At 35.9% G+C, this 23,707-nt stretch overlaps 3 protein-coding genes across 5 annotated transcripts; 2 read left to right on the top strand and 1 right to left on the bottom strand.

The window, feature by feature from the left end:
• Positions 1-531: 531 nt before the first annotated feature.
• On the top strand, positions 532-2,684 carry LOC121743094. Its single transcript, XM_042136283.1, has 5 exons — positions 532-841; positions 953-1,215; positions 1,469-1,680; positions 1,772-2,033; positions 2,104-2,684. Exons 2-5 carry the CDS (start codon positions 955-957, stop codon positions 2,425-2,427), a joined length of 1,059 nt encoding a protein of 352 aa, XP_041992217.1. The 5' UTR covers positions 532-841; positions 953-954; the 3' UTR covers positions 2,428-2,684.
• Positions 2,685-8,019: 5,335 nt separating this feature from the next.
• Positions 8,020-13,796, bottom strand: LOC121743425 (transcription factor TGA9-like). 2 transcript variants are annotated; one of them, XM_042136736.1, is made up of 12 exons: positions 13,263-13,796; positions 13,098-13,189; positions 12,618-12,700; positions 12,206-12,400; positions 11,451-11,495; positions 11,238-11,297; positions 11,056-11,133; positions 10,819-10,867; positions 9,567-9,838; positions 9,260-9,481; positions 8,387-8,529; positions 8,020-8,303 (listed from the first exon to the last, which is right to left on the bottom strand). In XM_042136736.1, the coding sequence occupies exons 1-12, from the start codon at positions 13,385-13,387 to the stop codon at positions 8,216-8,218; spliced, it is 1,452 nt and encodes a 483-aa protein (XP_041992670.1). In that variant the 5' UTR covers positions 13,388-13,796; the 3' UTR covers positions 8,020-8,215. The 2 variants fall into 2 exon arrangements, with proteins under 2 accessions (XP_041992670.1, XP_041992671.1); XM_042136737.1 differs by lacking the exon at positions 11,451-11,495.
• A 5,467-nt stretch (positions 13,797-19,263) lies between these two features.
• LOC121745417 (transmembrane 9 superfamily member 5-like) lies at positions 19,264-23,136 on the top strand. 2 transcript variants are annotated; one of them, XM_042139309.1, is made up of 7 exons: positions 19,264-19,542; positions 20,055-20,095; positions 20,662-21,250; positions 21,380-21,511; positions 21,835-21,991; positions 22,076-22,560; positions 22,708-23,136. In XM_042139309.1, exons 1-7 carry the CDS (start codon positions 19,406-19,408, stop codon positions 22,922-22,924), a joined length of 1,758 nt encoding a protein of 585 aa, XP_041995243.1. In that variant the 5' UTR covers positions 19,264-19,405; the 3' UTR covers positions 22,925-23,136. The 2 variants fall into 2 exon arrangements, with proteins under 2 accessions (XP_041995243.1, XP_041995244.1); XM_042139310.1 differs by having other exon boundaries at positions 19,286-19,542; positions 20,667-21,250.
• Positions 23,137-23,707: the final 571 nt, after the last annotated feature.

Raw genomic sequence — 23,707 nt, 5'->3', positions numbered from 1 at the left:
AGTCATGAATAATGGTAATTATTCACTATTTCCAGATAGGCCAATTTTATTTTATTCATTGTACTTTTTTTAAATAATCATTTTTGTTGACCGGTTTAATGGTAGTAGAAAATATATCCATCTTGATTTCACACACAAAAATTAAACTATAAATTTAATTCACTATCTTCATAGTTAAGGTAGTATAGTATAATTTTTTTTCATCTATTAAAATAGTGTTTCCTATGTTTAGTTATATAGCTCACCAATTTATCTCTCATATTTTGTTCTTCTATTTATTGATATTCAATAAATAATATTATTTTTTATTTTATCTATATTATATACTGCTAATTATATTAAAATACACATTATTCACTATCAAAATTACTGATATTGGACTAAAAAACTTGAAATAAAGAAGAATCTAAACGGGCTGAATTTTTTGAAGATAATGACGATAATAATACTCCAAAATTATCCAAGGATGCCCTTAAGTAATCACTCTCATTTCTTTAATCCACTTGTATTAATAATACAATAATACAGAGAGAGAGAGAGAGACAGGAATTTACAGATGAGTATGGGGCCGCCACCATTCCTTGAAGTTAACTGAATTTCATCTCACACTTCTCATCAAATCTTAGAAGCAATAGTTGATAGAACTCCTCCAAGAATCAATCTTTACACAAAACTGTGATCCGACAACATTTTTAGATGCTCAAAGTGGAAACTATTGTCGGCGGCACAATCTACATTTTCAGACAACTCTGCTACTAGGAAGTCAACATCTCTGTCCGAAATCAATACAGAAGCTAATATATAATCGACAAGAATCTGTGAAGATCACACTATCTCTAAGGTATGCCAACAGCAAGAATCTCATTCTTCAATCTTACACATCTCTACTTTTAAGCATTCATTTCAGCTCAAGATTCAATTTTTTTCCCTTCCTTTTGGGCTTCATGTGCAGCAATGGTTTTCAAGAAAGTGGCACTTTTGATGATGCGTTGTTTGGGGATATCGAAGCAGCCCACTCTTCCTGCCCCTCCTGCTGAAACTGCTGAGTCTTCATCCATTGATGTTGAAATCTGTGGCTCAAAAGGAATCGGGCTCAGTGATGGCAGATTCTTGGCTTACACAGAGAGAGGAGTCCCCATGAATAAGTCCAATTACACAGTTATTGTTGTTCATGGATTTGGTAGCTCTAAAGAAATGAACTTTATGGCTTCCCAGGTATGGTATTTCAATTTACCCCCTTTTATTAAAAAAAATTTATCTTTTCTTTGTGAAATTAGGGTTTGTTGGCTTTATTTTCAATAGTGGTTTGTCATTGTTGGAATTCTTGCTTGTGTTGTTGTAAAGACTGAATCTTGGTTTCTTGATCTGAATTTAATTTACTTGAATTTTTGGGTCTGGTTCTGTTTGTGGTAGGATTAGTGTTTGGTTTTGTTCATTGAGAAGTTGCTGATGTGACTTTAGCCTCTAGGATTTTCTTGAGGAGTTGAAGATATGCCTTCTGTTGTTTGACCGGGCTGGATATGGCGAAAGCGATCCCAATCCCAAGAGATCCTTAAAAAGTGAAGCATCTGACATTGAGGAGCTAGCTGATAAGTTGCAGCTGGGATCAAAGTTCTTCGTGCTTGGCGTTTCGTTGGGGTGCTACCCCGTCTGGGGTTGCCTCAAACGGACACCAAACAGGTATATAGTCGTTTGATCCGATTAGCTTGTCATTTGTTGATTGATGTTTGGGCTATTCAAGAATGTTGGTTTCTTTGTTATGATGTATTAGGCTAGCTGGTGTTGCATTAGTAGTTCCATACATAAACTACAAATGGCCTTCTCTTCCGAGTGACCTAACGAAGGATGACTATCGAAAGGGCCTATCCCATTGGGCTGTTTTCGTTGCAAGCCATGCTCCACGATTGCTGTATTGGTGGCTGACACAGAAGCTCTTCCCATCATCGACCGTTCTTGACAGGAACCCTGCATTCTTCAGCCGAAAGGACATAGAAGTGCTCAAGATCACACCGGGTTACCAATTGCTTAGTCAGGTAAAGACACTAATTCATACAAGAAATCAACATAAACTGTCCTAATCATGAGTGTTTTGGACATATGCAGAACAAGGTAAGGGATAAGACAGTGTTCGATTCCCTACGACGTGACTTTGTGGTGGCATTTGGCAAGTGGGACTTCGACCCTTTGGAGCTGTGCAATCCGTATCCTCAGAGGGAAAGCGCGGTGCATATATGGCAGGGGCACGAGGACAAGGTGGTGCCTGTCCAGCTGCAGAGGCACGTCTCCGGGAAACTGCCTTGGATTCGGTATCACGAGGTACCGGATGGAGGGCATCTGCTGGTTTATGATTCTGATGTGTGTGAAGCCATCTTGAGGTCTCTTGTTCTTGGAGAAGATCCTCCTCAAATGTATACACCTCAATGCTAGTAGTTTGGTTGATTTTTTTTTCATTCTTGTTCATCACAAAAGTGATGATCTTGCAAAGTAGATTGAAGTATTGGTATTCTATTTATTTCAAGAAACATTTGGTTGTGAATGGAGTTGTAATTGTTGGTGTTGAATCCTCTAAATAGGTTATGGGTAGAGAATTTATTCTATATAGCGAATCCACTAAAGTATGTAAGGCATAATTTGTCACTAACTGTTTTTTTATATATTTAGTTGTTTAGATATGTTGTTTTCTACTGCTCCCTTCATATTCAAAAAATAGAAACATTTGAAATGGCACGGGTTTTAATGCACAATTGGTAAAGTAAGTGAGAAAAATTGGTAAAGTAATAGAGATGAAAAGAAAAATGAGTAAAGTAAGATAGAGGAAGAGAAAAGGTAGTGAAAGTGGAGTTAGTGGATTCTGGGTTCATGTCCTAAAATAGAATGATTCTAAAGTTTCTATTTTTAAGGAACGACCCAAAATGGAAATAGTTGCTACTTTTAAAAAACGGAGGGGTTATATTTTTTATTTTTTTTTTGCAATTTAATCAAAACTTTTTAAGTTCAAATCCATATTGAAAGTCATACTCTGGTAAATAAGCGAAATTCAAATTTTTTTCCTGACCCGAAATTGACTATAAAATAAATCGATATCAAAATATTTCCTAAATTAAAAAAATTAAAATAAATCCTAAATATTCCTAAAAGTATGTGTAATTGTTTTATGCTAACGCTGATGTGAAAACTCATTGGACCTGTGCATGTTTATCAGCACATGGTATATTGGGCCTCGGCCCACTTTATATCAACAGTTACAGAGTTAATAAATTTATAGTAAATCATAAATACGTACTTTACTTAGTATACAGATTGTGGCTTGCAAGTCTTTAACTCCTAGTCAATGAGAGATCAGGGAAACTGAATTCGTTACCGGTATCAAAACACAAATGGTGCGACGGGTGTCGTTGGCAATGGATGACAGACGAATACAGAGGTGAACCGGTAGAACTATCACACTGTGGGATCGGCACAAGCTCCACAGGTCGATCGACTCCGTCTCTATATAGATCCGCAATTGCTCTCGGTACACTTGAATAATTCATAATAATGTAGGCTCTCATCAGATTAAAAACTCTAACTGGTTGCTAGTGGGCTTAGGCCACATTATTAAGTAAATGAAATTTAAATGCAAAAATAAACATTATTCTATGTCCAATAATATTTGAATCAGTCCACTAATAATGAGCCTTTAAGAAGAACAATCATAGCCAGCCATAAAATCAAATTTTATGGCCCAAGAAGTGAACTCCAAATTGACTATGGAAAGATTCGCCACAAATTCAAATTTAAGTAAGGTTTTTTTTAACCTACATTATTATCATTATATCAATTTTGTTTTCTTTCAAAGTTTATTGAATAAAAGTGAAAATATACATATGTATAATACTATTAATTAGTTATTAGTATAATTTTCAGCTAGTTACAACTTCCCTTTTAGAGACAGTTTCACAAATTAATATTTTCATATATTAATAATTGTTCCAACCATGCTAATCTTGATTTGACTAAGAACATGTTAAAATAATTTATAATACTGTTACATATACATAAATCAAGATGAAAATTAAAGATGTTGAAGTAAAATTAATAATGCAAAATATAAAAATATCACTAAAAAAAAGTCAAACCTTTCTGATTGTTACATCGACCTTACTATATCGTAGTAGTATACTAATATCCTATGTCGGCAAAAATAAATAATTTTACTGTCAATGATTAGCAGATTAAATTATTAATTACATTCTACTTGATCATTAATTATTTTTTATGTTTGATTTATAAACTAGTAATAAGTAGCAGTTAGATTTCGTTTGGCATAATCAAGCATTAATATAGTATATTTGTTTCAATCATGTGTTTAGTCTTACGACGCAAACTGTTCGAATAGTTGTTGTTATAATCATTATTATCGATTCATTAATTAATATTCTTAATTTAAAACACGATTAGTTAAATTATAAATTGAAACAAGTGTAATTTGTAGTATTAGTTTTTAAGTAATAAAGTATGTTATCGTCTTTCCAATCACGGATAACTTTTTTTTAAGCATTGAGAATCACGTCACGCAACTAATTATAATCAGTTAGCAAATAAACCCTTTTCACCTTACAAATTTATGAAATATATAAACTTATCATATTTAAAACTTGTGTGGCCACACTTGATTGCAAAAAATCTACTTTGAAAAAGGACGTCTTAATTAAATTAATGTGATAATTAGGTCATCTTGTGTGCCCAATAAACTAACTTAATTCCCAAATGCATTCGAAAAAAGACAAAATTTTAGCCTTTTACAACTAATTATTTTTTTTTGTATTTTGGTTAATGTGGGCGGCCTGATTTGGAAAATGGGTATTTTAAAATCGCTATGAAGATTTAATCAGCGAATCAAGTTATTTTTTTGGTTAGTTGATGTAGTTCGATTGTAAATCAATAAAATAAAGAAAGGAGGTATCAAACTTAATTGTGATACTTTTTTATTCTTTTTTAACGTTCTAAATGAAAGTGATATATATTTTTTTTGGTTATTGTTTTCATTTTGAAACGAAAGGCATATTTGTCGCTAAAAGTAAAACTCTCAATTCCCAAATACCAAGTTAGTAGTATGTTTTTTTTTCAGAAAAGGGATAGTTTTTTATGCCAATTCAATAATAAAAAATTATGTACTCCTTAATTTCAAGTGTTTACAAAAAAAAAGTTCATGTCGCACCGCAATAAAATGGCCTTAAATATAGCAAAATGATGAAATAAGAAGCTAAAAAAGAAATTAAAAGAAAAATCACCAAAATAAAATAGAAAGACAACAATAATTTTTTTTTATTTGTACAAATCAAATCAATAAGAGCTCATATTAAATATTTAAATTTAATATTTGTGGACCTCGAAGGGGAAATTAAATGTTAATTTGGAAAGGATAAGATATAATTTTGTAGAATGGAAAATGATAAAGTAAACAATTACATAAAAGACAAATCTTCATAACCTCCCCATGAATTCCTCCTTTATTTCTTCCGTTCTTCGTCTTTCATGCTTTAAAAAACACCCCAACTAACAACTACTACGAATTAATGAATGAAATTTTTTTGAACTATACTACATAAAGATACTCCACCGTCCCGGCCTAAGTGAGACGTATTCCTTTTTGGTACGTCCCAACCTAAATGAGACGTTTCCTTATTTGGCAACAATCAACTCACTTCTCTCTCTTACTTTATCCTCTTATCTCTCATACTTTACATTCTCTCTTATTTTATTCTCTCATTCTCGTTCTTACTTCATCCCCTCTCTTACTTTTTTCTCTCTTACTTTATCATTAATAATTTAATTCACCAAATACCACTACCTAAATTCTTGTGCCAAAATAGAAACGTCTCGCTTAGAGCATCTGCAACGGTGGACGGACGGCTTCCGTCCGTCCGTGCCACTGGCAAGGACAAGCTCCACCGCCGCTGCGCTCGCGCCGCTGGCACTGCGCTGCTCGATGCATCGAGCACGCCCGTGCCAGCGAGCAGCTGACGTGGCGGCACGCGATTGGGCAACGACATAGCCGTTGCCTTTGAATTATTATTTTTTTAATTAAAATCGGTTTTTAATTTAAAAACCTGATTAAAAATAAAAAAAAATCACTTCCCAAAAAAAATATATCCGTTTTTTTACCGTTTTCCATCATTTTTTAAATTTTTTTCCCCCAAAAATACACATTTTCATCTATAAATACCCCACTTTCACATCCAAAAATTCACCCCACACTACAAAATTCTTATCTGCACTCTCTAATTTCCATTCTCATTCTCATTCTCATCTTTATTCTCTCATATCCATTCTCAATCTTTCTTCCACTCCTACAACATAACAATGTCCGGCAAAGGCGATGACCCCCCGCCCTCCCACGGTTGGAACCCCGAATGGTTCGGTTCACAACCGTTTTCTAGTCCGAAAACGGAATATTCAGCCCCTCCTCAAACCCAAAGTTCGGACATTCCGGGTGGCTACCGGCCATACCCAATCGACGACCAAAGTGCCGCTGAAGGGCGATACGGGTGGACACCGGAGCCTAGGCCGACCGCCCCCTCCCAAACTCCGACTCCTCCTACTCGCGGTGTACGCACACCGTACACTCCGGCGGAGATGGATAAATTGTTCACGGCGTACTTGGAAATCTCCGAAGATCCGGTGGTTGGCACGAACCAATCCGGCGATCACTTTTGGTGGCGCATCGCTCGCCGGTACAATGAAAACCGGCCGCCGGGAACAATCGAGCGCAATGAGAGTATGGTGCGCAACGCCATCTACCGATCCAACGATGAAATTGGCAAGTTCAATGGCTATTTCCTCCAGAAAGAGCGGAATGCGGAGAGCGGCCGGAGCGAGGTCGACATCATCACTGCCGCATTGAGCACCTACCAATTCATGAACTACAAGTCGTTCAAGTACCTCAACGTTTGGCAGGAGACGCGGACGCACCCAAAGTATATGGGAGGCTTAACATCCTCCTCTAGCGGCTCCTCCAAACGGTCAAGGTCGGTATCCCTATCTGACGTCGGCTCCGAAGAAGTGGCTAGCCAACTCGTCGGAGCTAACTTGGGTAGCCTCGACGCCGGCCCGAGCGGTTCCCAACGCCGACCGCAAGGAAGGAAGAAGGTGGCGGCCAACCGCCGTCGAGCCGCGGCTGCAACCGCCGATGCTCCGGTTCCCGCTCACGTTCCCGTTCCATATGCGCCACCTCCACCCCCACCAACTCGTTGTGGCAGCTTTTGGCCCAACTCAATATGGCCAATAGGTCCACTATGACCCCCTCACAACTTCGATCGCATGAGGCCATGATATTGAGCCTCCAAAGACAATTGGGGGTAGTGCCGCCGGATGAGTAGTCGTCCACGGCGGTATTTTTAGCTTTTAATTATGTAATTTTTAATTTTTACGAGTTTAATTATGTAATTTTTTTTATTTTTAGGTATTTTTAGTATTTTAATTATGTAATTTTTATTTTTTAGGATTTTAATTATGTCTTTTTTATTTTATTTGTAATTTGTAATATTTATTGTGGTTTTTTAATGAATTTTAATTTTATGGAAATATTTTTTGTTTAATTGAATTTTAAATTGAATTGTGCTCGTCCTTGCGGAAGAGCACAGCTGTGAGTGTTGTGCTCTTGCCAGAGAGCAGGCAGAAAAAGTGGGGTCGGGCCCACAACCGTGCTCGCTGGTAAGAGCACGGTTGTGGGTGCCCTTAGGCCGAGATGGAGGGAGGATTTGACAAACACAATACTAGTATATGGCTATTTATAGCATAAATTACAAAATGGCACTCAATTTATATATTCACTTGAAGACCTACAAATTTGTTTAATTTAATTTGAAATACTATGATTTTGTCACGCCGTGTCACAACAATAAAACAGGATTTATCGATGAATATTTGCATCAATAAATCCCAAAAATTCATCAAAAAATTATCGGTCAACAATCCATCGTTAATTAAGAACACTATATCATCCATCAGTAAATTCATCCCACAATTTTGAAATGATTAATAAGAAAAGGAAAATTAATTTGCATAGACATCGATATACATTTACAAGAGAACATTGTATTATGTTGACATTAAAAGTAAAGCTACATAAAAAATATAGGAGGAAAACCTATTTTCTCTAAGAGTAGCTCCTAAACAACCTCAAATTTCACCTAATCATCAAGAAAACCGGTTATAGTAATAATAGTGATAATCAGAAGTTTGAGAACTGATTTTGTGAAGCCTGCACCATCTGCAAATCCGACGTCGTTTGGCAAGAATTGTCTTCTGCAATCATACTCCTGAAAAAATTTACCAAAAATACATAAAAATGTCATCTTTATAAACCAGAATTTGTAATGAGTTGATGCAAAAGTGATCTTACTCTCTTGGCCTTGAAGCCCACAGTGAGCTCAGAGCTCGTAGTCGGCCATAGTATTCTCCGATCACCAGGAAGCAACGTGCAGCTTGCCGGATTGTCAACAAACGATGCAGCTGATGAAGGGTCTGTTGCCTTAGATTATCAGCCTGTGTTTTTGCAAATGCAGCACCAAAATGAAGTCAAGAACACATTTTTTCCAACTATCAAGTTGTATTTAGGCACATAGAGAATAGTAATGCACATATATATTGATCTGCTACACAAATCTTCATCTAAGAAACCATCAGTTAACAGCAACGCATCGTTTGTTTGCTTTTTCAAGAGCCAGTGAGTTAAAAGAACGACGTTGCAAAAAGAGCGTATAAAATTGGTTCCACCAGAAATGGACTGATTAGTCATATCAAGCTAAAGCAACTTTCATGAAGGCATGGCTTTCTTGAAAAAGGAAGTATTTTTATAATTTCCATTCCTAAATATTACCAATTTTTCAGATGTTTTTTGACAGATGAAAGAAGGTATTAGGTATATGTAAATCTAATGGGGCCATTTTATGTGGTTTGAAGATAAATCTACTTCGTTACACATATACGCTGACGAGGAAAGATACCTAAATCTGTTAAAGCCAAAAAGGAATTGGAATGATACTTTTATCTTGTTGCATTAGTTTCCGACATATGCTTTCTAATCACTTATCGCTTATCACACTAATTAAAGTCACATTTTAGCATCAAACCACAACGCGGTGTGTCCCTAAAGTGCAAGCCTCAACTTTTAAATGACTTTAGATAAGGGATTAAAATCAGATTCTATTTTTGCATAGTTTCATGATAGGACAGATCTAAATGCAAGAAAGGAAGAGGGTGTGGGTGTATGAACCTGTCGAACAAAGCCTTCAAGATTGGCGAGCTTTCCCAACGCGATAGCCATGTGATGCATGCTGTCATTAACAGAGCCATTAGCAATGGTATCAACCAAGGATTGCTGCAACTGGTCCAAGCCTTGTGAGAGAGCCTCCTCTGCCTGCTGTGAGGAATGCTGAAGGCTGCAAATCCCCATGAATTGCTGCTCCGTTAAAGGGTCTAATTGTGGTATCAACATCTGATAATCAATAAAATTTAATGGTTACGGAACAGTTACAAATGTGGACGATGACAAATGACTTGTATAGTGATAATTTCTAAACCTTGATTAGGTCAGATGGCCGGAAACCGCCCATCCAAAGGAAACACCTCTCTGCAGGTGTAGTCCACATTCCGGTGATGAGGTGGAAGACGTCAGATTTAGCAGCGGCGCCTTTCAGGCTAAATACCTCATCGTAGTGAGCAATGTATCCATCAACTATGACCCTCAAGTCGCCGTCGGATAAGTGAGCTTGCAATGCAGTTCGGAGTTCGGATATGTGCCTGTGATCATCATCTAGCCATCTAGAATATTCCATATCGAATATTGCTCCACCTATAACAAAAAATCATAACATTATTTGATTATAATATGTGAATCATATAGTCCATTCATGGCCCATGAATGTTGCATTCACCAAAGTAAGTACACACTTCAAGAAAGCACAAAAGGACAGCCACAACCACTAACTACTACAAAATTTTTTTTATTCCCACCTTTTTTTGGTTTTGATTTTGAATGATTTTTTATTTTATTTTATTTTTTGCATATCCACATAACTATAAAGTGGCCTTTTTGCATAATGTACAAAGGCTTGATGCCAGGATTCAAATATATGTGGCCACAGATGAGGCAAAAGACTGAATTATAAAGATTCCAAAACTCCAAATATTATTCATACTGATAGAACCAGCTATTTTGGAAGGGAAAACACACACGCAGATGTCAAGGACACTCTTGCTGACCATGTGGTAAGAATTGCAGCCTTGGTCATACAGATATTTGATTTGAATCTTTTTTCCCTTAAAACAGTAATTAAAATCTGAAATGCCTTTCAAGAAGAAGAAAACTTCTAGTCAAAAATAGAAGTTTTTTTTTTGTTTTTGTTGAAAAAAGTTTAAAAGCCTGATATGGCTTCGAATTCTCTTTTAACTATTCAATAGAACAAATCATCTAGCCAAAAAATTTGATTTTTGAAGATTAAGATTTAAGTCTCACTATTTTATGGTCAATAAGTAGATCATCAAGGAAGAAAAAGTCTAGCTAATGTCTACAAATTGAAGGGTTTGACAATTTTGATGTTTTTGTTCACAACTGGATTGAAGTTAGACAAATCTCATAATGTCATTTAAGTTTAAACAAATCTAATAATGTACTGTACTTAAATAGTTAACTAGCATGGGAAAGACTAACTCCTCCCTCCTTAAAAAAAATCAATCTTTAATCAAACAATTATTGGAAAAGGGGAGAAGAAGTCTTCAACTTATGAAGAGGGCATTTTAGTAAAATCACTAATGAGAAATGTAGACACATACCAGAGCTAATACTCCCACTTGCAGCCCCACCTCCTCCTAAGAAAAGTCCCTGTTGAATATAGTGATGGAGAAAGGGAGTAAGTCAAAAAAATCAATTATAGAGAATTAGACACTAATTAGTATTTACTTAACATTTTTGGACTGGCAGCCATCAATTATTTTATATGTTATGAAGTTAGATGTCTTGATTTTCTTTATGTTCTTTGTTTCTACTCCATTAAATGTTACTGTTATTACCTGTGACCTTGCCCTCTGAAGGTCTTGCTCCAGCTGAGCAAGCCTGATCCTGCTTGATTCTAGCTGCTGTACATAGGCCTGTACACACACACAAACACACACATATATAAATATACAAAGAAACAATTTTGGGGGGAAATGGTGGAAAATAGGAGAATTGGAGTAAAAATTTTGCAACTTACCTTTTTTCTAAGTCTGCTTTTCCTAGCTGCTTCCCTATTTTGGGCTAGACGTCTCAATGTCTGTAAGAAGAAGAGAAATACACAGCCTCAAGATAAATAATTTAAAGGAATTCAAATTTGGGAAATAAGAAAAAACTGCAGAAATTATGAAAATCAGTGAGACTAAATTTTCATCTCATGCATGCATGTGAATAATTTGGCTCTTTTCATCACCTTAGCATCAAGCACTTTGTCTGAGTTAGAACCAGGCCCTCTTCTCTGCATTATTTTTAAAAATAAATTCAAGAGAGACAATGGTTAATTAGTTTCTACTTTACTAGAAGAAGAGCAGCTAGAACAAACAAATTTTATAAGGCAAAAATTTGAACTTTATTTTTTAATTCTATGTTAGAGAATAGGGGAAGGAAGATAACGTGTCAGCAATGGCAGAGTCTTCAGAAAGATTTCAAAATTTTTATTATAAGAAGATATGCTGCCATTTTTTGCAACTGTTCTTGAAAATAATAATGATGGAGATGACCACTGTGAGAGAAAAAAATGTGAGTTAATTATTTTTATTGTTTCTGTCTGCAAATTCTCTTTAGATTTTGTTTACCCTTTTTCCTATGAAGAAGATCCCTCACATGAGAGAGAAAGAGAGAGGGAAAAACCTACAGTTCTTGGGATGGGAAAAAGTAGCAATCATGAACAAGGACTTAAAACTGCAGTCTTGGAGATTGAGGCACACAAGCGTAGTATATTTATAATAGATCAAGAAAGATGGATTTATTATATGTCAGAATAAAAACAGAAAAACTCCTCAGCAATGAGGAGGTACAGTTCCCCTTTGCCAACAAATCTTTCTTGCAGCTAGCTATGTGGGATTATACACACAGAGAGAGAAGATAGGAAACTAGCAATAAAGATGAGACCTTTTTCTTTAGATATGGGAAGAAATTCAATTAAGAATTGGGAAAAGTGGTGCAGACCTTTTCTGGGGCTGGTTTAGCTGGTGGCTGTGACTGTGAGCCACTCATCCTCGGGCTGTCAATCCCACCGGCGGCGTCCATCTGCGGCGGTGGTGGGGGTGGCTGGCGGTGGTCTGAAGGAGACTCTGGGGTGTTGGAAAGTGTGTTTACAGCTGAACCGGAATCAGTACTCTCCTCTCCTGATTTTGAGCTTCCCTGTATTAAATGACACAAATTTTTAGTCAAAATGGCTTTCATCATCACATCACAACCACCATCATCCAAAAATCTAAAAAAAGAAAATGAATTCTTTCATTAAAAAAAACTCGAACATATTAAAGAACACTGTGGAAGGTGGTCAAGATAGAGAGGAAGAAGAGTAAGAAATGAAGCTTTGTTTATGAAGAGAGAGAGGTAAATATAGAGAGAGTACTCTTGTGGTATGCTGGTGGAATCTCATAGGCCAGGAAGGGAACATATCCAGAGTTGCTGCAGGCCTGATTGCTGTGTATAAATCTGCCAAAAATCAAAAGCAAATTTCCAAGAATCAGCCAGAAAATAGGAAATTTGAAAAAAAAACAACCACGGGGAGGAAATTTTTTCTGGAATTTTTTGTTTTGGGCTTTTTGAAAGTTTCAAACTTTGGCTTAAAAAGAAGGGAAAGAGCCTAATCCCCTTTTATGTATGGGTTTTTGGCTTTGCAGTTATGGAGTCGGTAAAAGAATCATGCAAGCAGGTCTGGTTTTTTCCATATTTGAAACACACGCCATTCAAATCCCTAGTCCAAGAATGATTTCTGTGCAAGAAAAAGAAATACCCCTTTGCACAAACAAACCATTTCTCTCTCTTGGGAGTTGGTTACACAAAGCAACGTAAGAAAAACAAAAGAGGAGGGAGAGAGCAAGTAGCATACGTTGTTTTTTGTCATCATTATTGATCTTAACCCCTTGCAAAATAATGGCTTCCTCAAGCTCTCCGAAATCGAAAGCTGGCCCTTCTTGATTTCTTGTCAAACGAAAGAACCCAAGTCAGAAAATCAAAAGCCCAGTTCTAAAAATCGAATCTTTTTTCGACTTACATGAAATTAGAGTTGGTAGGGTGGTGGAGCATGTACGGAACTGCGTAGGGGATGTGGTGGTGGTGGTGGTGTGGAGCTCCCGAATCAGACAAAGCTGCTGGCTCACCGACTCTGTGACTCGCCATGCAAACTCAGTTTCAGGCCATTCTTTTTCAAGGTGGTGATTTTCTTGATTTTGTTTTTGTTTTTCTGAGGTTTTGGTGTTGAGGGATTTGAAGACAGAAGGCCACTTTCTTGAAAGATGGACACTTGAGGTGATCAGCAAAAGATCATAGCTTTCTTGTCTAAAAGGAAGTGAGAAGGTCTCTCTCTCTTTAATTGATTTACTACTACTGCTACAAGTTTTGAACTTTTGGTGGGTCTCTATCTAGCTTTCTTTTCTCTACTTCTCTATGAAGAAATCAATCTGATTATTCTCTTTGATAATCTCTCTCTAGACTATACTTTATACTCTCTTCTGTGGAAGTGTAAAAATTAGGATCTGAATTGGGTATCAAGCCATGGGTACAGAAAATCTTGTCTTGGCAACCCAGGCTTATTTTGTGGGGTTTTGCAACAGAAAATCAAAATTAAAACATATAAAGAAAGAGGGAAATCTGTGCATTGAAAAACAACATTAGTTAGTAATGCAATAAAATACAAAAAGGTGGGGCCTGTGGCAAGAAACACTAGAGTCCTCTCTCTCTAACTGCCTGGGCTTTCTCATTTGCCCTTTTCTTAAAGCACTGTTCAAATCTCCTAATAATAAAAATTGAATCTTTATTTTGAATGAGATAAATATTGGGTTGAATCTTTAGGTAGTTTTGCTAATTGCAATAATTGTTTGAACATTCATCATTGTCAATGTTGAATACACAATCAGGAATGACATTTTTGAGGTTGAGAACTTGAGATGATACACAAGTCGTGTTTTGTCATATTTGTCTAAAATCAAGATCACATTAAATAAAAGTCTTATTTCAAGTAGAGTAGGAGATACTATGAGACAAGTTATGATGTGAATTAACAATTATTACTACTATTAATATGATGAATAAAAAAAGTATTTTAAAGTTGTTTTCTTGATTTGTGATGATTTTAGAGCACCCTCATCCGTGCTCTTGCCAAAGAGCACTGATGTGGGCCCGAATCCACTTTTATTACATTTTTACTCCCTGCTCTTAGGCAAGAGCACAACACTCATATTCATGCTCTTTCGCAAGGACATGCTCAGGGGTCCCACCATTCTATTATTCAATTTAAATAAAAACATTTCCACAATATTAAAATGCATTAAAAATACCTGGAATACTATTACAAATTACAAAAAAAATAAAAATTACATAATTAAAATCCTAAAAATTAAAAATTACATAATTAAATTCATAAAATTAAAAAAACCCACTACTCGTGGCCGAATTTCGCCCAAATGCGTTTGATTAGGTCTTCTTGTAGCTCAGAGTGGGTTCGGGTATCGCGCATTGTGTTTCTTATTTCGATCCTCTCGCCCACCGTCGTGTGCACACCTTGGCATGGGGGAGACCTCGCGGTTGAGCTTCCGGCTCCATCCTCGTCGTAAAAGTTAGCCGTCATCGGTCTTTCGTCAGCTATAATCATGTTGTGCAACATAATACACGTGTACATGATGTCGATGATATTCTTAACGTACCACGACCGAGACGGGGTCTTCACAATGTTGAATCGGTCTTGAAGGATGTATATGGCAACGAGCCATTCGTTGGCTCCCTCCCGGTCACGAGGGATGTAGCGGCAAATTGGTCTAGTTGGTCGAGGATGAGGGGTGGGGGTAGTGGCGGCGACATAGGCTTCATAGGCGGCACGATATTGTTCATAGCAGATATATGAGAATATCTCTCATATCATTATTTGGTTAATTAATGATTTACCGTATCTTTTCGTATATGATTAGGATTATTTTCTTATTCCTTAAGTTAGGGTATCCACTATTATAAATAGTGGACATTGTTATTCATTTGGATCAATCAAGAAATAAGATAATTTACGCATTTTACTTTCTTCTTCTCAAAAACCGTAATTCTTGTCGTGTGCGATCGATGGGCAAACGATTCCCGCGACCTCACGGAGGAGTTTATCAACGGTTAAAGAGATTATCCTTAACAAGTGGTGCTTTCATTGTTGAACTCACTTATTCATTGTTAAGGATGAACTCCTTAACCTCGCACAAATTCCTCCGTGAGGTCGCGGGAACGTTTGCCCGTCGATCGCACACGACAAGAACTAGGATCAATTCTTCCGTGAAGTCGCGGGAATCTTTGTCCGACGATCAACAACGACAAGAACTAGGGTTTTGAGTTGTTGAAGCAGAAAGTAGCGTATAAAATAGCTTATTTCGTGAATGATTCCCAATTATGAAATATTCCCACATATTTATAATGTGGAATATTCAAACAAATAAATCTAATATAATCGTAACCAACTAAGCAAAATATACTTTAAAGATATTAATTACTAATATATGCGAGATATGGAAGATATGTCTCGTAGCAGTATTCTTGTTCTTTGCGCTCCGCTTCCGTCATGATATCGGTGAAATCCGTTTGAGAGGGTCTGAGTGAGAGAGGAAGATGTAGATGAGTTGTATGAAAAAATATGAATGAGAGATTAATGGGAGATGATTTGATGTGAAAAATAGATGATGAATGTGTGCATTTATAGATGATTTTGGGAATAAAAAAATTATACAAAAAATTTAAAAAAAATTCAGAAAAAACGGTAATAAAACGGCCATATTTTTTGGAATCTGAAAATATATTTTTTAAAAATTTTGGTATTATTTTCGATTTTAAAAAAAATGAATTTCCAACTGATAATCCGTTGGTCAATAGAAACGCGCCACGTAGCCTGCTCAGCGGCACGGACGTGCTCGATGCATCGAGCAGCGCCGTGCCAGCGGCGGGAGTGCAGCAGCGGCGACAACGGTGCCGCGCCAGCGGCACGGACGCCGTCCGTCCCAGCGAGCATCGTTGTGGATGCTCTTATGTTGAAAGGGTTTACTTTTCTGTGCTATTTTGAGAATTTGACAACTCACATACTTGACAATATTTATTAATCAAGATGTTGCTTAAAGGGCTTTCAACCAAAACAGATAGTAGTAATTAATTAAAAACAATCACCAATAAAAACTTCCACTTGTGATTATTATTAATCCAATTCTTGAGATGGATTTGTTTGGTGTTATCCCATTTGTTGATAGGTCAACATCCATTCTTTGTCATCAGGTTCTTTTTTTTCCTTAATAGAATTTATTTCGAATTCTTATTGTTTTAAATCAATGCCTGGGGTGAGAGATCATCACGTATTGGATTTCATTCATTTAAGATGATATGTGGAGTAATATATTTAGGCCATTCAGTTTAATTGTTTTTACTTGGGTGAATAGATGTTTATTTTACAAATATTCAATTTCAATTTATACAAATAAAAGTATATCCACGAATGGCAAATAGACAAACTTGCATAAATCTAAATTAAATAAACTTAAATTGCATAATTCTAAATAGTTTCCCAATATTTTCATACATTGGCTGGATAATGTTTTTTTTTTTTAAAAACATAGCTAAATATGACCAATATGTAAAATGTCTTTGCATATCAAGGGGAATATAGGGACTTTATTTCTATTATGGGAATGGGACATAATTTTTATGAATATCTATCATTGTGAATGGACAAAACACTAGTTTGTGAATTAGGTGTGACTGCTATAAAGTTTCTGGATTTTGCTAGTGGAGATTATTATATGACAATTTTATAATTCACCACACATCTAAATCATAGTTTATTTTCGTTTTAAAAACAAATCGAATAACCATTGTATTCAATATATGTGCATTGTATCATCTCATGCCGTTGCACTACTTAGCATGCCACTAATTTTACACAATTTGTTATAGATATCATTTTAATTTCTTGGAGTTTTTAAGACTTGGGGTATATACCAAAAATAAAGTATATACCAAAAATAATTCGAAGGAAGAGACAATTAGACATCGGTGGATGGACCCATATCTATTCGTGAAGAGATTATTGGTTAAACAATATTTAATACAAATATGTGTTTGTTTCATCTACCACTGTTGCCTATTATATTCCCCCTACCAATTATTCTCACTACTATTATTAATGATTGCTTATAAATTTAAATTTTTGGTAAGGAATTTTCTATATGAGGAGTAGGTGTTCATGCATCTCAACTCACTATTATATTGCTTATTCATACACAACAAAAAGTACAAAATATAAACATTGGCACATTAAAAGTTTCATGCATATATAGTATGTTACAACATTTGGATTATTTTGTGTTAAAATGAATCATCATTAATTTGGAAAACTTGTGTGCCTTTTTTTTCATGAAAATTAGAATCCATATCAAATACTATCAGTCAAAAAAAAAGAAAAAAAAAATCAAATACTATCAGTCATGATTTCTTTGAAACATTTTTTATTTTATAATTAATGAGTCTTATGCAAACATGCTTCTTGGATATTTTAATAGAATAAACCAATCTTCGATATATTTTTTAGTGCTTGACTATTATTCCTTTGTTTATAATAATAATAATAATAATAATAATAATAATAATAATAATAATAATAAATACAATGCTTTCCTTATGGTATAATGTATAAATTTGACCACTCAATTAATTTCCATGTTATAAGATAAAAACAGCATAAAAAATAAAGTTATTTTAGAAATTACATAAAAAATCAAAGCGCTTTTTAATTTATTAAAGTTACATAGACACATTATTTTTGTTAAAAGCTTGATAATTATTTAGTTGTGATCTTCTTGGGTCTGGAGATTTATGCTTTGCTTGTAGAATAATTACTTTCATAAATACACGTGGCTTGAGATGCTCATGAAAGCTTCTTTGACATCTAAACTGCTTAATTTAGTATATTAATGTTGCTTATAGTCAACTGTTAAGAAACTAATCTGCACAATAATGATTATCTAGTGCTTCAAGCAACTTAAATTCCTGCATTGAACAAATAAATAAATTTGCAGCCATGATTCATGTACATCCATTGACTTATTCTTTTCAAAGTTTTATTTATTAATATTGATAACTACCTTATCCTATTTTTAATTACTATATCATATTGGACTGGATGAAAGATAGCTCTAGATAAATGTGACAGAAAATAAATATGGATTTTGATTTTCTTCTCAGTTAGTAGGAGTATTATTTATCAAAATGCCCCAAAATTTAGCATTTTATTTTGTTTTTGTTAAACCACAGTTTCAAATAAATTTAACGGCCATTGTTATGAAAAGCCTATCACTGGTCACCTTATACATGGGCTATCCAATTCCATATTCAATGAGCCCAAATTCCTCACGCATTAAATAAAATGTATAATCATATTTTACTGTAATTAAATCATTATTATTATAATATAAATGATACTCCACGTTTTACAATTATTTTAAATACATAGGATATAGTTGAGTCTTTGAAATACACAGTCACTGTATCCAAACCAGTCTGAAATATCTAAAATCCGAATTTGAAGATTTGAAATGTGTCGAACTAAATCCAAATTGAATAAAAAAATCGAGAGTATCCAAGATTTCAAATAAATTAATAAATTTGAAATAAATGTAAATAATTATCACTACTGTAAAGTATTAGGTTATAACCATTTCAGTACTCTAAAACATTAAATAAACTAGCTTATTTAATTTAAATATGATATTTAGATAAAATTACATAAATAGTCATATTTTCGTATTTTTATCCCCGATTTTGACAACTAATCAGATCGAACAGAAAATTTATAATTTGCACAAAGGAATTTCAATTTGATCCAAATATCTGAATCGCATTTATCATTTAATTTTGGTTATTCGTATTACCCATATTTTACTCATCTCTAAGCAGTACTCCTATTTATTTTGTACTTAAAAAAATAAATAGTACTTAAAAAATAATTTAGATAAACTTGAAAGCGTTTTGAGAAAGTGCGATTTATTTGTAGCAGTAAAAGATTAATCGGTGCAGAACTCAATTCCCGTCGTTGACCGTTATTTATCACTTCAATTCCGCCGCTCCGCCTCCGCCGGCCTCCGCCTTCGGGGTTCAAGATCAGTGAACAGTCGAGATCGCGTAAGAATGAGATTTTTGAAATCCGCTCTTGTAACTGCTCTGCTACTCCTATTGCCGATCGCTCTTGATTGCGCCAACACCTACAATGTGGGAGATCGCGTGCCCCTTTTCGTCAACAAAATCGGCCCCCTTCACAACCCTAGGTACCGATTCATATTTAATGTTAGCTGTGAGCTCTGTTTTAGTGTATATTGGTAGATACTGGTCAGCATTCATCTGATTATGCCAGAGAGGGGGTGCATTTAGTTGTCTTTCGTTTTCCGGCGTTGACTAATTGGTTTTTGATGCGCTTTTTTTTGAGTTTTTTATTCCTTCGCAAAGTTATTTAATGATGCATTGATTCATCATGGCTCGGAAGCGAGATCCGAGCGAGAAATTGCAAATTTTACTTGCAAAGTATTTAGCTATTTGAGAGGTTACTATAGCACTTCAAATTCAAATCCAGTGCAATTGAATCGAATTGGTGTTTGTAAGGAGCTTTGACAATCAATGTTGGTTGTTTTGTTTTGGGATTATATTTTGTTATGACTAGAAAACCTCATTGTTTCCACATTTTCATCAATTCTAAGCTTCTGTTTACTCTGATAATTCTAGTAGGTGTGATCCTTTTGCATTCAAATTGTTCTGATATCTTTTACTTTCGACTCGCTTGCAGTGAAACATATGAATATTACGAGCTGCCCTTCTGTCGTCCAGGTTCGCTTTGACACAAGTGCTAAATGTATATTGTAGAAGAATTCTTACGCTTGCTCTCTTTCTTCTTTTTCTTTTGAAAATGGTTTATCACTGATCATTAATCATTTGCTTATTAGATTATATATGAACATTGCTAAGAGCCAAATACATACAGTTCGAAGTTGTAATATTGTTCATTGTCACCTAAAAGGAAAAAAACTTAAAAAAGAAAATGAAAAATGAATGTGGAGACAATGAAGATATCTGGAGTTGAAGCATTGAGTTTTCCTGTCTACCACTATTGGCATAGAGAGATCGTACATTTTCTTCTTTTTCCTGAATGGTAGATTCCACTTTTTCATGCATAAGATCTCGAGAGCCTATTCAGTCCATAATGTAAGAATACATCTTGCTCAAAATTCAAACCATGCTTAAAGATATATTATTTGTTTCCTCTTCCAGACTAAATTATTTCAGGTGATCTTGTTGAGATGTAAGGCGTTCTTGCATTTTCAAATTTATTTGTCTCGTTGCTATGAAATACCTTAATAAGCAGTTTCATAACTCACTATTTATCTCATTGGCAGACCAGGTGATTCAAAAGAAGGAAAGCTTTGGGGAAGTTTTGGGTGGTGATCGATTAGCAAATGCTTTATATGATTTGAGGTTTGCTGTCAACACAACCCGTGCAGTTGTTTGCCCAAACAAGCTGACTAAGGGTGATCTAACAAAATTCAGGGATGCTATCACTAATGACTTTTACTATAACATGTACTATGACGATCTTCCACTTTGGGCGTACATCGGCAAAGTTGAGGATGAAAGCTGGAAAGCCGACAGCAAGGGAAAAAAGTTATTACTCTTTACCAATGTTCACTTTGATGCTCTTTACAACGGAAATCAAGTCATAGAAATCCAAGCCTTCAGCGAGCCAAGTCATATGGTGGATGTAACAGAAGATGTTGATGTTGAAGTCGAGTTCACTTATTCTATATCCTGGAAAAGAACCTCTATGCCATATGATAACAGAATGGAGAGATACGCCAGAGCTTCCTCATTGCATATTATCCACCAAAGTCATTGGTTCTCATTCGCTAATTCTATTGTCATAGTTATACTGCTCACGGGACTACTTACTTTGCTCTTGCTGCGGCATGTCAAGAATGACTTAAGAAAGTAACTTTCTGTGCTGTGGTACTCGTTGCTTTTTGCTCCTAATTATGTGCTTGCATTTCAGTGTAAGTTTCGCAATACATAGAAGTCACGCACCTGGTTCTAAAATCAGCCGTCTATTATTTATTTCAGATGGTCGATTGGAGATGAAGATGAGGAGAAAGAGGTCGGTTGGAAATACATTCACGAGGACGTGTTCAGATGCCCAACAAATCTACCATTGTTCTCTGCAGTTTTGGGCTGTGGTACCCAGTTGTTGACAATGTAAGCCGTCATTTTCATTAATCTTCTAATCTCCTCCATCATAACGCAATATTTGGTGGCTGGCATATAGTGCACTAGCCCAATTAGTTGAGTTCGCGTCTCCCTTCAGACTATTTGATATCTCAATAAATGATACTCATATAAGAGCTCTTTATATATAACAAGCTGGTTCTTTCTTAGTTTAGAATTTCTCCATTATGCAACCGTCGTTTAATTTGGCTACGGTGCTTTTTATATCGTACTCCCTGACAATATTTTATTTAAGCAGTCTCTTAATAGTTTTCTTGTATCATCCAAGTAACGAATTTATCCCCGTCACGCAGGTTTTGCATTTTATTCATTTTGGCGTTACTGGGAGTCTTCCAACCGTATAGCCGTGGTACTCTCTCAAGTTATGTGTTCATTTCTTACATTCTTACATCAGCAATTGCGGGCTACAGATCTACGTCATTTTATAGTCAGTATGCTGAAACTGGAAGGGTATTGATGCTTTTCCCTTACTACATTAAGTCATTATTTGTTAAATACCAACAAAAATGGGATACCAATGCACATTTTTTGCAGGAAAAAAGTCTCCTCTTCGCAGGAATACTGTTCTTAGGTCCTCTGCTCTTCACAGCATTCACCCTAAACTTACTGGCTGCATCTTTCGGGGTGACTGCAGCTCTTCCTCTCGGAACAATATGCGTCATTGTTCTTGTATATATACTAGTATCAGTTCCCCTACTTGCCCTAGGAGGAGTGTTTGGACACCGCTACAAATCTGCTTCCTCGGCATCACCCATCACTACGAAATGTCCACGGGAGATTCCTTCATTGGCTTGGTACCGGAAGACCCCTGGCCAAATGTTTCTTGCAGGTCTTCTACCTTATAGCGCCGTTGCTCTCGAGTTACACCATTTTTATGCCACACTCTGGGGCTATAAACTCTATAGCTCTCCAGGAATTTTATTCTTCACGTTCGTAGTCCTTATCTTGATCACTGCTATTTTAAGTGTTGGGTTGACATATTTTCAACTGTCTGTCGAAGACCACGAATGGCAGTGGAGGTATGCTCAACAACACTGTTTTCTACACTTTTTCTCGAAAGGCTACTTCCATATGTGCTTACCGTTTATGGCATTTCATGGACTGCATATTTTTGCCTGTTTCAACCATTTCCCTTACGACCCGCCATTGCTTTTACAAATTTGTAGGTCTGTAATGCGCGGTGGCTCAACAGCTATCTTCATGTTCTGCTACTGTATATACTTCTACCTGCATTCGAATATGGCTGGCCTCTTGCAGACGGTCTTCTTCTTCGGCTACAACGCCTGCATTTGCTACGCATTTTTCTTGATGCTGGGTGCCGTGAGTTTTCAAGCGTCATTGCTGTTTGTCCGCCGCATATACCATGCCATCAAGAGTGAGTAAGCTTTACTGTAGTTGCACACCAGAAAAGTACAATTAACCCGAGCTAGACTTCTCTGTCTCTTTATACATCTTACTCTTTGTTAGAACAGACAAATTTGGATCTTCCTATGGCTATGTAGAGACCTCAAACCACAGTTTTATCTCTTTTTGAATGTATCCACAGCTCACACGACGAGTCTCACTACGCGACTCAGGCCGCGCTGTTTGGTTTATCCACTGCTTCTCGTATTTTACTTTGTTTTGTGATATCGTATAGCGGTGTGGTATTTTGTTCACAAAGCGTAATGTGCATTGATAATAATAATAGGAGACAAACTCTAGTCAACTCAATCATGCTCCTTATGTGCAATGTCAAAATTGTTTAACTTACAAGAGACTGTGAATTTACGGGATGTTTGATTGCTCTAGATTAACTTGTCATTCGATTGTCTGAAATTGAACGGTGAATACCATAGATTAATTTTGTGACGTGAGAAAAGCCAAGGCTCATTGTACATGTCATTGTCGTGCTATTAATATACCAGACCGTACTCATAGAATCGGACAACGTTCATAAAAATTTAATCTTATCTAATCGGTTAAGTAGGATACTGAGTAGTAGTAGTATTTTCTCATGATAAAATGCGCACCTATAACGCTAATGGGCTGGGCCCATACACACCTATCAAAATGTCCGAAATTTCGGGCCGGCCCAATAAACCGACGAACTCGGAACCCGTGTGGAAGAGTGGAATCGATCAAAATTCGAAGTTCCACCATTTCTCCTCCATCGCATCGCAGAGA

The sequence above is a fragment of the Salvia splendens genome, chromosome 8 (genome assembly GCF_004379255.2).
Source record: "Salvia splendens isolate huo1 chromosome 8, SspV2, whole genome shotgun sequence".
Lineage (NCBI taxonomy): Eukaryota > Viridiplantae > Streptophyta > Magnoliopsida > Lamiales > Lamiaceae > Salvia > Salvia splendens.
Note: the sequence above shows the minus strand (reverse complement) of the source record. Positions and strands in the feature narration are given on the sequence as shown.